The sequence below is a fragment of the Dromaius novaehollandiae genome, chromosome 2 (genome assembly GCF_036370855.1).
Source record: "Dromaius novaehollandiae isolate bDroNov1 chromosome 2, bDroNov1.hap1, whole genome shotgun sequence".
NCBI lineage: Eukaryota > Metazoa > Chordata > Aves > Casuariiformes > Dromaiidae > Dromaius > Dromaius novaehollandiae.
The window spans coordinates 31,196,913-31,210,144 of NC_088099.1; the positions used below are offsets into that span (position 1 = coordinate 31,196,913).

A 13,232-nucleotide genomic window follows, 5' to 3' on the forward strand; every position below is an offset into this window, starting at 1 on the left:
AATCCAGTAGCTTTTGTTCTTACTGTATTGACAGAACTATTGAATTGGGGATTGTGCTTTATAACTGGAAAATGTTAAATGAGAGGCCTGTATTTAAGAAAGTGAGAGCTACATTGCAGAAGAGCAGACCTATTACTGTACATGTTGCTGGTACCTGTTTTCTTTAGAATAGATTTTGAGGAAAATGGTACTGAGAAAAACAATCAAAGATGTGGAGCAAAATGGGGTGAAATGCAGTGTGGATTTACCTTGTGATATATGGCTTCATTCTTTCACGAGGATTTCCTGAACAGAGGAAATTCAAATTGAGAGTCCGTATTCAGTAAAGCAGTTAAAGTAGCATTGAGATCCAGTTTGTTAGAATGGAGAAGATAAAATTGATACAGCAATCAGGCTGGTAACTAGCTTGGCTGGAGTCAATGGTTGGTTCTGCTAAAAGGATTTCTGGAGGCTCCTTGCTAATGTGATTTATCCAGAATCAACTTTGCGATCAATCTTATGTTTTTGTTATATGCATGTACTATTATTAATTAAAATATTATATAATCACATAATTAATAGTTATGTAGTGTTCTTAGTATAAAACAGTAGATGCTACTAAAACTTGTTGACCTATTTGGGGAAAAGAAACAAAGCATTGTTAACCTTGAACTGAAGTTTGAGAAGTGAAGCGTAAGCAACTTGAAAATTCAAAGGCATCCACTTATGAACTGCTAACAAGAATTTGTGTTCGTCTTTGTTTGAAAAAATGAGATATGAACCTGAATGTATTAGTGAATTGCAGGATGACTAAGGGCCATTGGCATGATTCGATTAATTTGCCTTTCATAGCTGCAATGGGTGAGGTGCTTGCAATAGAATAAAAAGTATTAATGCACTTTCACAAGACTTTCATAATACCTTATGACTGAACTTATGAACTTACTGAACATGAATTACCTGACAGTTGAACTGAGTAGGAGGAAGCTTATGACCAGGAGGTAGGAGTGTCTGTTTTTAAAAAGAAGATTAAAACAAAAACTCCCTAGTTTTGCTGAATGTTGGTATGGTTGTTTTTTATAAACACTTGGAAACGGGAATGAATGAATGCTAGGAAAGAGTCTGTTTAAAATAGTAGATGATGTTAGTATGAGAACATATGGGGATCTCGGTAACCTTTGAATAAACTTACGTTTGATGCCAGAGGAAGGGTTTGACAGCCAGAAGACATCTTCCTCGTACTTGTGTCTTTTCCACTGTTGCTTCTAATTAGTTTCAAAATTAAGTTTGATAGTATAATAAATGGGGTTATATGATGTCGTTGCTTTGGATATTGGAAGACAATATGTAATTGACTCAAGCTCTCCTGTTTTCTTCCTGTTCTGCCAGTTGTCAGGGAAAGTGGTTGTTGTGACAGAATCCTTGGAAAGGCAAATTGAGTGCATTATGATGAGGATGCATAATATCTGCAAATTAGCAGTGAAGATACTGGAAGACAAAACTATTCAGAGAGAGTGAAATTTATCAAGTACTGCTGTCATATAATGGACTTTTTAATATTTGTCTAATTCTTATGAAATTAGAGGGCTCTTTACTGTAAAAAGCTTGAGCTTGAAAAATGTGCTGGTAGTTCCTAAGGAGATTTTGAGTTTATTTGGCTCCTCTGACTTACCCAAATATTCACCATTGATGAACTACAGTAATGCGGTTTGTGAGCCTAGAGACAGTAACTTTCCATTTCCTAGAGGCAGCAAACTGAAAGCGATGCTCAGCTGACGTAGTTCTGAGGAGCATCAAGTATGCTGAGACTGCAGAACTGTGTCCTTGTAAGTGTGGATTCTTAGGGAGTGCTGTGGGGCTGTGAACTTTGTCCATATAGAAGAATAAACAGTGGTCAAACCTAGTACCTATTGTGATGCATGTATGCAGAACTTTTGCTCCAAAAGGGTAGCAGGTGTCTGAAATAAATGAAGTTATTTCTCTGAAAAACGGACTAATCATGACTGGAATCATCAAGAACCTGAAATTCCTGATGGAGAGGTGCAAAATAATGGATGCTTTGAAGCTTGGGAGCCTTGCCTGTTGTAGGCATCGTGTGCTGTGTACTCTCTGGAGTTTTTGTTGTTGACTGTGGGATTGTTTTTCAGTGCTATATTGGAATCTTTTAAAGCTTTTAGAAAGGATAAAACTGAGTACAACTTTTCTTACATACAGGTGGGTGTTGCAACACAGTAGAGAGAGACACTTCTCTTAGGAGTTCTGTGTATCAAATGTATTTGTTGAATTTCAAGTTTTATTTTTATGCATATATGCATGTATACGCCATTATTTGTAAGGCAAGATATACCAATGCAAAATTATAGTCTGTACTTAACAGCTGGAGAATGGGTATGTTTTACCATTGTTAAATCAAATCCGTAAAGTCTGGGAGGTAAACTAAAATAATTCAGATTCACAGTAACCTAGAAAAGAATTAGGCAAACATCATCTTGAAATTCATTTGCATTTGACATTCGGAAATATTTTGAAAACCGTTCTACTGCCCTTCAAAGCATAAGGTGGGGCAGAATGGGAATCTGCATGATACTCGGAAGAATTTCATGTAATCCTGCTTTTACTAGCTCAACTCCTGGCCCAAGTATAGGATTAGGATTTCAAGCTATAGAAATCTATGTAGTGATCTGTTTCCTGTTAGAGTCTCTGCATCCTGGAATTCATTTAAACTGTGTTCTTGTGTTCCTTGTATGTAAAATGTGTTTTATATTTAACTACCTCCCATGGTGTTAATGACTAATGTTTGTAAAGTTCTATGAAGAGAGAAGCTGTATTACTGCCAAGTATTAATAAGAAAAGGGGAAAACGTATTATTCTCAAGATATATAATGTATAAAGTCCTAAAGCTGTTCTATAACTTAAACTAAGTGGCAATAAACAATGGAAGTGGCTTCTGGAAACCATTCTTTTCTACAGTATGTGATGGTGTGCAAATGTGAAAGAAAACAGCAGTGCCCGCTATTCAAACTCATGCTTGTAAGCAGTGGGCATAATTACTCTTGGTAGAACATAGTGCTACATCTTGTGAACACAGCATTGTTGTTTTCAGAAAACATGAACATTTAATACAAACCATATTACTTGTATTCATTTAATGTTTTTATTTTTGGAAGTAAAGATAAGAATCTTTTCAAGTAGGCTTTTTCATGCTGTGCAAGTCATTCTGAAAATTTTATAGAATGTAATATGCTTCTTTGTCACAGACAAAATATTAGCAGTACCTTCCTCATGGTGGGGCGTGTGTGTTACTGGGATTTTAAAGCTTGCTATAAATAGGTTGAGATGGGCATCAATTCTGTTTGTATACATTAACTTTTCTGTATACTACTTGAAATATGTTAGTGGGAAGATTTTAAAGGAGTTGGAGCTCCAGGTAGATCAGAATTCTTTGAGGTGTTTCAAAGTGACAGCTCTTTGGCATTTGTAATAGTGCAAACAAGTGTAGCTTGTTTGAATTGGAGAAACTGAACAGAATAAACCACAGGCTCATGTTTGTAGCTGGACTGCAGTAAGCCATTTTACAAGCCCTTCTGGGACTGCCAAATTTGAGGAGTTGTAACTTGTGGAATAATCTGATGCACATTTTGTTTCAGAAGGCCTTTCTCTGTTACTTACAGATCATATTTTTTAAAAAGCCTCAAATACTAGAGAAACTAAATTTTGATTCCTGTCACTAAACAGTAAAATTGAAAGTTTACAGCTGTAGTCATAGTTTTCTTACAGATAAGAGCCAGTTCCCTTTTGTTTAAAGTCTTCCAAGGCTTTCTCTCCATAGTTTTACTATCCTAACAGAGTCCCTTGAGGAGAAAAATGTATTTGTGAGCATGCTGTCTCTGGTTGTGGGTTTTTTTGTTTTGGTTTGGTTTTTTTGCTTGCTTGTTTGTTTTTGTCTCCTGATACCACAATAAAGAACTGAGTGAAGTGTGCATTTGACCATGACCTTGAAAGAACTGCTGATCTTGCACTGTTTAACGGCCAGGTTTTATTCTTGTATGAGCTTACATGTTTTATTTGCCTCTAATAGAGGCTGAGCAGGTGCAGGAGGTAGAACTCCACATTTATATTTTTCTTTCAAGGTACTTCAGAAAGCTTTTGCATTGTAGAGATAAACTTTTTTGTTTTTGTTTTGTGGTTTTTTTTAGGCTGTGCCTATTTATTTAGATATCTTTAATGCTGCTCTAATTTTTTTAATGGGTGGTCTTCCCCATGTCTAATGTATACTTCACTTAGTAGTGGGTATATTGCAGCTTACCTTTTGAGTGTTCCTGCAGCTATCCAGTACAGAGTCATAGGACTTTTCTTGTATGTTAGGAAGTTATAGCATATAGTTTTACAGATTGAGATCAGAAACCTTTTGGAATATCCAATAAAAGGAATATTCAGTAAACACAGGAAATGGATGTTTACTGATACGTCATTAAAATTCTTTTAAATTAACTTGTCTTAGGTTTTTTTAAAAATATTTTTTACAGATTTTTTTTCTTTCTTTGCCACACCCATCTATGGTGGGTTTTTTGTATTTATTTATTTTTTTAAGATTAAAGTGTGTGTTTTTGTGGAATAACTGTATTTCTGTACTTTTTTGATTCCTCTGACTTTTAGTATCACTAAACAAGTGGAAGTCTAGTTTTAACTTAAATAGTAAGTATACAATTGAGGCATTGACTGTGGCTGGGGGGGCGTTTCCCCCACTGATGCAGATATCTTCTGCAGACTTCTGCTAATCAGCTCAATTCTCTGACAAAATAACTTTTTCCTGTGATACAAGCTGTCTTCATTCCGTTCATTTCTTTTCTTGTGTCAGTTCTGTGGGTTTGTTAGCTAATCACCAGGATCCCAGCGATTTGTTCAGGAATAAAATCTACCGTTGATAGTAGTGAAGCCACTAGTTTGTTTAAGAACGGGGGAGAAGCGTTACCAGGTACTGTACAGCATTTTTTAGTGTATCATGTAAAGGCAAACAATCTTGATTTTAATATCTAAATCACAATGAGTGAAGAAAGGGAGGGAAAGGGGAGGTAGGGGAGAAGCAAAACCCTGAACCTTCTTGTGATAACTAGTTATGTTAAGGAAAATGCTGTTGGGGCATCTACCTTAAGACCTGTAGTTCAAGAAAGTATATGGAGTTCTTTAAATGTGCAATTTTCTTATTGAATGTTTTGCTGTGCCCAAATGATATGTGCTGTAATGAAAACTCAATCCAATGAGTGTTTTGTATTTGTCCTATAGGTTTATTTGCCTTATGTTTTAGAGTGATACTTCTCTTATGGTCATTGTCAGTTTTCTCCATGGATGTTGAGATGGTTCATGTGACTAGATATGTTTTGATTCTTACTTTATTTGCGGTCAAGAATGGCAGTAATTGTCGTCCAGTAGGATGTTCCCTACTGCATGGGGAATAGTAAGGAAGGAAGGAATAGCTCATTCAGCCTCTTTAATGATCTGTTATTGTGCATTAAGGTTCTGTTTTAAAGTTTGGGAAATATGTAAAATACTTGCTTTCAAGAATTAATCAAAAGAAATACCTTCCTTTTGGCACTTGTGCTTGGGAAACACAGTAATTAGTAGCTTCCTTACAACTATAAAATAACGTCTTTTACTGTAGTTTTGTGCTGACTTACAAAAAACGATAGTAGGATATTCCTTTGGAGTTTCAAATACTTGGTACCAGCCAAATTCTAGGATGGCACTAAGCCTTAATAGAAGGAAATTTTGGAGTTCATAAATATGATACATACTCAAAGATTTTTATCAAAGGTAACAGTGCAAGATGTTTTTCTTTTCTTAGTAGCAGATTTTTAATGTAAAATGGGTTTGAAGATTTTCTGCAAGTTTAAGATATTTCCTAATTATTCAGCCCTGCTATACTTAGACAAAAACACCCTGCAGTATTTTTTCTGAAGGCTTTCTAACTTGATACTCCTGGTGAATTTGTCCTTGTGAAAATTTTACACTCTTACCTGTCTTTTTAAACAGCTGTCATGGAGGAGTTGGTAGAAGATGACATCTGTATTTTAAACCATGAAAAAGCAGACAACATTCATAAGAGAGATGGGGAAGTTCCTGTTTCATGTTATAGTGGAGATGAGTCTGTTGCCTCACACTTTGCCCTTGTCACTGCCTATGAAGATATCAAGAAACGGCTAAAGGAGACAGAGAAGGAGAACTCCCTCTTAAAGAAAAGAGTGAGAATTCTGGAAGAGAAGGTAAGAAAAAATTCAGTGGACCACCTTCTGGTAGCAGCTACTTTTGCTCTCATATTTGGATGGCAGAGCAGATATTAAGTATATAAAATATATACAAATTATTTCCACATTAAAAAAAAATCTGGTAAGTTATCTTAAATGAAACACTTTTTTTTTCCCCTCTGGTAGTCCAGTTATGTCATACTGGATTTTTGATTCTTATCATGTGTGTGTGGTCCAGTGCAGTAGTGCCATGCAAAGATACCAGTTTGACTCAGAAGGAAGTGTAGTTGTGTTAGATCCTTACTGCATCTCATCTGCATCTGTAGAGTACTTATTAACTTGGGGTTATCTAGCTAGTGTTGTTGAACAGTGAAGTGGCAAGTCCATAGGTTGTCAGAATCCATAAATTGTCTGTTGAAAGAATCTCTTGGAGTTAGCATACTAACATCATCAGGAAAAATTGGTTGGCAGAGAATACCCAAGTAGGTGTAGGTAATAGTGAGCTCAAACATGAAATACAAAGTTAAAATGCTTAACATAGAAGTGTTGGCTGACTATTATTTGATGCAGTAATTCTAAAACTTAAAGTAATCTAAAAAATTGCTTTTTATATGCAATTGCTCATGGCATTGGTCTAGCAAAGTTAATTACAGCTAAGAATTGATCATGATGCAGTTGTTTCTCCCCAAGTAAAGAAAGCTATTGCTAAATGTATAAAATCATTCAGTAGTGTCTTTGTATTGCAGAAGATCTTAATTTTAATGGGTTGCTTATTAATAAAAGATAGTTAGTGTGAGAAGTGAGAGTGAGTCCTAAGTATGTACTACTGACTCTTAAAAGCTTAAAAAGTCTGAATATGTATATATTATTTTTTAGCCTTAGAATGAAGAATTTGAGTCATGCTTAGCGTATTTTTGAAATACTTATGCTGGAATTCTTGGTGACCAATTTGACAGAATTTACTTAGCCCAGAACTTGCTGAGCTCTTCCTGTATATAAGGTCTTGTGGGGGTGTTGGGGATAGGAATGGATGTCTAGACTGCATATGCTCTGAACCATTCTGAATGTAATATCCTTTATATGGCTACTCAAAATCACAATAAACAAGACTTGATGACCTTGGTAATCCCTTTCAGTTTTGTGTCTTTTAGTTTCGCCTGGTTCAGCTTAATTGTCTTGAAAATGATACTTTGGTTTCCATACAAAGTTTTAATTTTGGTATGTGAATGCAATTGAAAATGTATCTGTGAGAGAGCAGCATTGAGATGGCCTGGGTTGTTAGGAACAGAACTGAGTCTTTGTTAATGGTTAGTATTCCGGTATGAGAAGAAATACATGGAATATTGCCTCTTTTGACTTTTAAATTCCAGAATGTGTAGAATATAAGCCTTACCAAATCGTCTGGAAATTTCTATCTGAAGCGCATTCCTATATGGTTTTTATTTGGAAGGAAGAACTTAAAGGAGGGGTTTTTTGTGTGTGTGTGGGGGGTGGATTAAAGGATGAAACCTATAGTAATAGCATGTATCCTTTGAGGGTCAATATAAAAAGCAAAGGGCAGAAACTTACTATTTTTATGACTTGCTTTCCTGTACTTTTTGTGGTTTTAAGCAAAAACCCGAGAGAGGAAATATTCAAGGTAGCTACAAAATTAAAGAGTTGACAGAATCTTTCTTTTTTTTTCTTTTTGTATAGCTCTTCATTTTTGAGAAAAAGTTTATAAATCGGTTCACAAATATTTGCATTAGGTATGCTTGAATGCCTTTAACCTCCTCTGTATTTTTAAAACAAGTGTGCAGGATAAACAGAATGAACAATAACTTTGTATATAGACATATGTAATTTGAAGTCTTACAGACTTCTTGCTGTTTTATTAAAAATAGAATATGTTGTTATTCTGCTGCCCTCTTTCATGACAGTGTAGTAGGTAGTGTTTATTCCCCCTTGTCCCTCTTGCCTCAGCAGCTGCCCTTTCAATGAAATAGCAGTGGATTTGGAAGTCGATACAGTTTTTTGTAAAAATAATTTTGCTTTTGCTTTTCTCATAAAAATACACTGAAAAAATAAATTTTGTCCTTTGTGTCATTAATAAAAATTATGTTCCCAGTTTGCTCCGAATTTCTTATATGTTGTGTCTTTATATGCCAAAAACTTTTTTTTTCCAAAAGCAGTTTATTCCTCTTTGAAAGCTTAGCAAAAATATGATTAAGGAGCTGTCAGGAGCTGATCTGTGGATGGTTTTAAAATATTCCCAGCAAGCACTAACTATGGTTAGAGATGCGCAGAATTTGCAGACAGCTTTCATTGCACTTACGTAAAGTCTTGGTCCATATTTAATGTTGCAGGCTGTAAAATATTAACTAGCTGCACTTACCGAATTTTGCTGTTCTGAATATAACATAGGAAAGTTCTTATTTGTTTGTTAAACTCTTAGCTCCTTGGCTCCCGACTGGAAGAGGACTGCGGTTCCGTTGGACGTGAACAAGTAAATAAGGCTTACCAAGCCTATCGAGAGGCCTGCATTGACAGAGATAATCTGAAAAGCAAACTGGATAAAATGGTATGACTGTTTAATGACTTACATGCATGTTATGGAAGTACAGTATAGTTGGTAGATGTTTACTGAAGAATGTATTTTACTTGCTGAAGATCAGTGGTGTTTGTTTTATCGCTCATTTTGATTTTTAAAGTACATGGTGATATTTTATATAAGAATAACAATATTTCAAGTATCTCCATTTTATTACTGAGCTCAGCTAATACTAGAAAGAAATCTCAAATCAATGGAAATTAATATTTTGTCTTGTTTTTTTAAAAAAAGAGTTGAATTGGCAGACGATAGGAAAAAATCTTCACAAGTTTTTTTCTGAAAATAGATGAAAGAAACTTCAGAATCCTTGAAAATCTTGAATGAGCAGTTGCAGTCTAAAGAAGTAGAACTCTTACAGCTAAGAACTGAAGTGGAAACTCAACAAGGTACATATTTGGCTATTCCATCTTAACATGCATTGACTTCTTCTAGTGGTTATGCTGTGAACTCAGCACATTAGGAGGTTTAAGCCTATATATATAGAGAGAGAGTGTGCTGTATACTGTAATGAGGAACTTCAAGCTTGTATATGTTCTGGCATATAGTGGCATGCATGTTAGATTGTTGTAGGCAAGGAGCTCCATGGTAAAGATCTGAGGCTGTTGTGATTTTCCACTCTAGGTTATTCTAATAATTTGAAAGGTGCATAGCCTTACAGTTCAATAGGCTAGCCATGTACATCTAGAAATACTGTTCACTAACAAGACCATTAATACTATATAGTGCTTTAATGTAGGTCTATTGCTTGTTACTTAGATCAGCATCATGCGCTGGCTAATCTGCTGGACCTGAATCTATCTTGACCCCACCACTGTTTTCCCAGAGCAGGGCAGGGGGGGACACACTTGCTCAAATATAAAATACTATCCTGTCATTGCCACTTGCTCTGGTACCTGCAGATAATCTGGTATAGTGCTGTGTCTTGTTGTTGGGATATGATAGGTACAAGAAGATACAGCAGTAGCTGTGGTAGACAACAGCTCTTTAAAGGGCTGGAGGTTGAGGAAGGGGAGAGAGATGCTGGTGGTAGCCTCTCTGCTGGAAAGAGGAAGGAAGAACAAACACAGTGTGTGTTGGCAATTCCCAAAGCCCAAATCCAGCTCCTGTTGATGAAATTGTTTGAGCATTGAGTAGATGTAAAATAAAATATTATAAAAAGTCTTCACTAATGCACTATTATGTAAAAAAGAGAACGAGAATATGCCATCTGCATGTGTAAAGTTAAAGATGTGAAAATATATATCCTGGACTTCAGATTCTGTAAAAATGCTATCACTTGAAAAATGCCTGTAAGTTTTGCTATGCTTGAATTGTATTACTTTCCATGAGGACCTCAAGCATATAATGTGCTACTTCTACTGCACAGGTTTTTTTAAACCTACAATAACAAACCACACTTAGCAGCAATACCATTGTTGAGGGCATCATGGTGTAAGGATGTAAGGGCTGAGTTTGTAAAGAGAGCTCTGAAAACATGGTGATTTCAAGCCTTATTTAGTAATCAATTTTAATCTAAGCTCTGCTTATTTTGCTTAAGAAAAACCTGTGCAGCTTAGGCTTGTATAAATTACTAAATCTTGCAGAGAGTGTACCATGGAGTTGAAAATCTGGGGGGGTTCTTATGTTTTTTTTCCCTGCTACTGCTGACTTGATGTTAGGATCATCTTATGTTCCTTCTCAGTAGTGCGCATGTGAGTTTTTTCTGTCTAATATGAAGGCATATGTTAACTCAAGACTTTACCTTTTTGTTTTGATAATATTTTTTTCTGTTCTGTTTGGAACTGCTTGCTTTCCAAAATTGTAAACAAACTTAGGGTAAGTCAGGTAACGCTATAAATCTGGAGGGAAAAGGCTTATGTTTTCAAAGTGTATAGGAAGTAAGAAAGTTAGTGTATATGCAAAGTGTTCACCAGCAATTGAATTTTGTATTTCTCAGTGACTTTTTATGTTAACACTTTTTTCTTTATAAAATCTCCACAACATTCCTGGAAAGTAGGGCTCTGTGCTTTGAACTCAGAAAATAACCGTTCCCCCCCCCCCCCCCCCAACATATTTGCCAGCGTTACTATTTTTTTGCTGTTACAGACTGATAGCAGCTTCTTCAGGATGAGGTTTTTGTAGGGCATAAGCTGATTAATGGAAACTGTTTAGGAAAGGAGAGGTGAAACCTTATGTATTGAGTCACATTCCTTGAACTGAGACTGAACTCTGATTGTCTTGCTTGTCTTACAGTCATGAAAAATCTGAATAGTACTCAGTCTAGCTGGGAAATAGAGAAGCTGAACAATGACCTGAAAGTGCAGAGTCTGGAACAGGATCTAGAAAAGCTCAAGAAAGAGTGCAACAGTCTCAGAAAGGAACTGCAAAAATCCAAGCAGAAGGTATCTTTATTTTTAAGGAAATTTTATTAATAGACTTAACTGTGTTATAATATTGTCTTTGATCCCTTCTTCAGGCAAACTAGAAGGTAAACAAGTAAGTGTGTAATTGAGTGAAAAATGACCATCTTAGTAAAATTCAGCTTAGCTTTTTGGAAGTAGTGTGCTTGCACAGGTGAGATCTCCCAGCAGTTGCCATTATAAGCAACAGAAAATGAAGCTTTACAGTTTCTTGTAAGTAGCTGTTGAGACTGAAGTGTTCTGTGCTGGTATTTGTCATGGCCTGAGCTGCTTAAGGGAATGATAAAATGCTTATCTTAAAGATATCATGAACTTTGTTTAAGGAGCTTTAGCACTTTTCTTTGGGGTAGTGGCATGAAGCTTGTCAGGGAAGTGTTTTGGTTTTTTTTTGTTTTTTTTGTTTGTTTGTTTTGGTAATGAGATGCATTCTTTAACCAGAAGGGAGGGGATCCCTGCAAATCAGGTCAAGTTCAGACATGGTCAATGTAGTGGGTTGCCTGCCCGCCCGCCCATCTTTCCCCTTAGCATATGAAAAAATTTAAGATTCTTTCTGCATGAAGATCTCTTGTCTTGTTGAGTAGTTTTTAGGCATTGTAAATCTGCAAGGCTAATTGAGCCGACCCCTTCTCACAGTTTTAGGGGGGCAAAGCTGGCATTTTGTAAACTGATAATACTGGACCAGGATAGAGATGAGAACTGGTGAACTGATAGTTGGGATCTTACCTTGAGACATCCACAGGAAATAACTGAAACAGCAGAAAGACAGATTAGGATTTGAACGTCCAACGCTAGCACTGACAGTGGCAGTGGGAAAAGGAGAATTGGGAATAGAGAGAGAACATGAAAATGTAAAGGTCTAGAAGAAGATGGAATTAGTTGTGCAAGTAAGTTATGAGGGTGTTGAGGGAACCAGTAAAATTGTCCAGTTGGTCTCTGTCTTATCCCTAACTCCTCATGCAGAGATTGAGTGAAAGAGATCTGCGAAGCCTGAAATTAGATGAGGAATTCAGGAGAAGGCGGCAGGAATTGGGGGGGTGGAACTGATAAGTGGGATAATAATACATAAGAGAACATCTGAGATGAAACAGTCAAGTATATTTTAAGAGTAAAAACAGTGTCTTCTCCCCTCCCCCTGCCCGCCCCCCCCCGTTCAGTCCCACAGGTCTTGGGATAGGACAGTGAAAAGGAACTATAGTGGTTTTGGGGTGGGGTGGGTGGCTTCTGGAAGATGATTTACTTGGAGAAAATGCAGCATAAAAAGAATACGGTCACTACAGCACACTTCCCATTTAGGACCTGGAATGAAACATGTTTCCAAAGTCTTGCCATATGTCTTTTGGTGCCCTTTCCTGGTGCTTCTGGGGCAGTTGTCTGTTTTGGGAAACTTACAATATAAGGTAAATGTGGTTAGAATCTCAAAAAGGAATGTCAAGGTAGTTTAACAGTAATAAAATGCATTAAAATAAGTTATAAAAACATTGTGTCTAGTGCATGCCTACTGCCTTACACCTTAGCTTTGATAGAAGGCATGATGGCGGTCTCTAGGACTGCAGTCATGTTGAAGTTGCACAGTATGTCTGAAAGTTGTAAATGTGATTGTTTTAGGAAGGCAGGCTACTTTATCATTACTGATGGTCTGAATTCCTTATGGTCATTAATCATTCTGATTATCAGATTTTGATTCATGTATTTCTAAATGAGTCAATATTTAAGGTATGTAGGACTCACAAATGGAATCCTTGCATGGCCATCATCCTTCCTACAAACAGGATTTGGTTTAACTTGTGAATGTCCATTTGACTCTTTCTTATGGACACATTTAAATTACTGCAAAAATGTACTTTTGAAGCAAATCTCTTAATCATTGCTGCCTACTCTGCCTTGCATTATGGAGCAGTCTGGAGTATGGCAACTGGATTCCTTTTGGATGAAACTGTCAAGATGCACCCCAACCTAAACCGGGCATCCGGAGAGCAGACTAGAGCTAGCCTGAAGTGACGCCCTTCTCCGTGAGGGCTCTCA

The 13,232-nt window shown here is 36.5% G+C and overlaps 1 protein-coding gene across 1 annotated transcript in view; it reads left to right on the forward strand.

Moving 5' to 3' along the window:
* The window catches only part of AZI2 (5-azacytidine induced 2), a 28,187-nt gene that overhangs the window by 1,929 nt on the left and 13,026 nt on the right, over positions 1 to 13,232 (forward strand). The window contains exons 2-5 of the mRNA XM_064506147.1: positions 6,010 to 6,239; positions 8,656 to 8,781; positions 9,098 to 9,197; positions 11,044 to 11,192. Coding sequence (XP_064362217.1) covers positions 6,015 to 6,239; positions 8,656 to 8,781; positions 9,098 to 9,197; positions 11,044 to 11,192 — 600 coding nt within the window. The 5' untranslated portion in view covers positions 6,010 to 6,014. The remainder of the gene's footprint in view (positions 1 to 6,009; positions 6,240 to 8,655; positions 8,782 to 9,097; positions 9,198 to 11,043; positions 11,193 to 13,232) is intronic.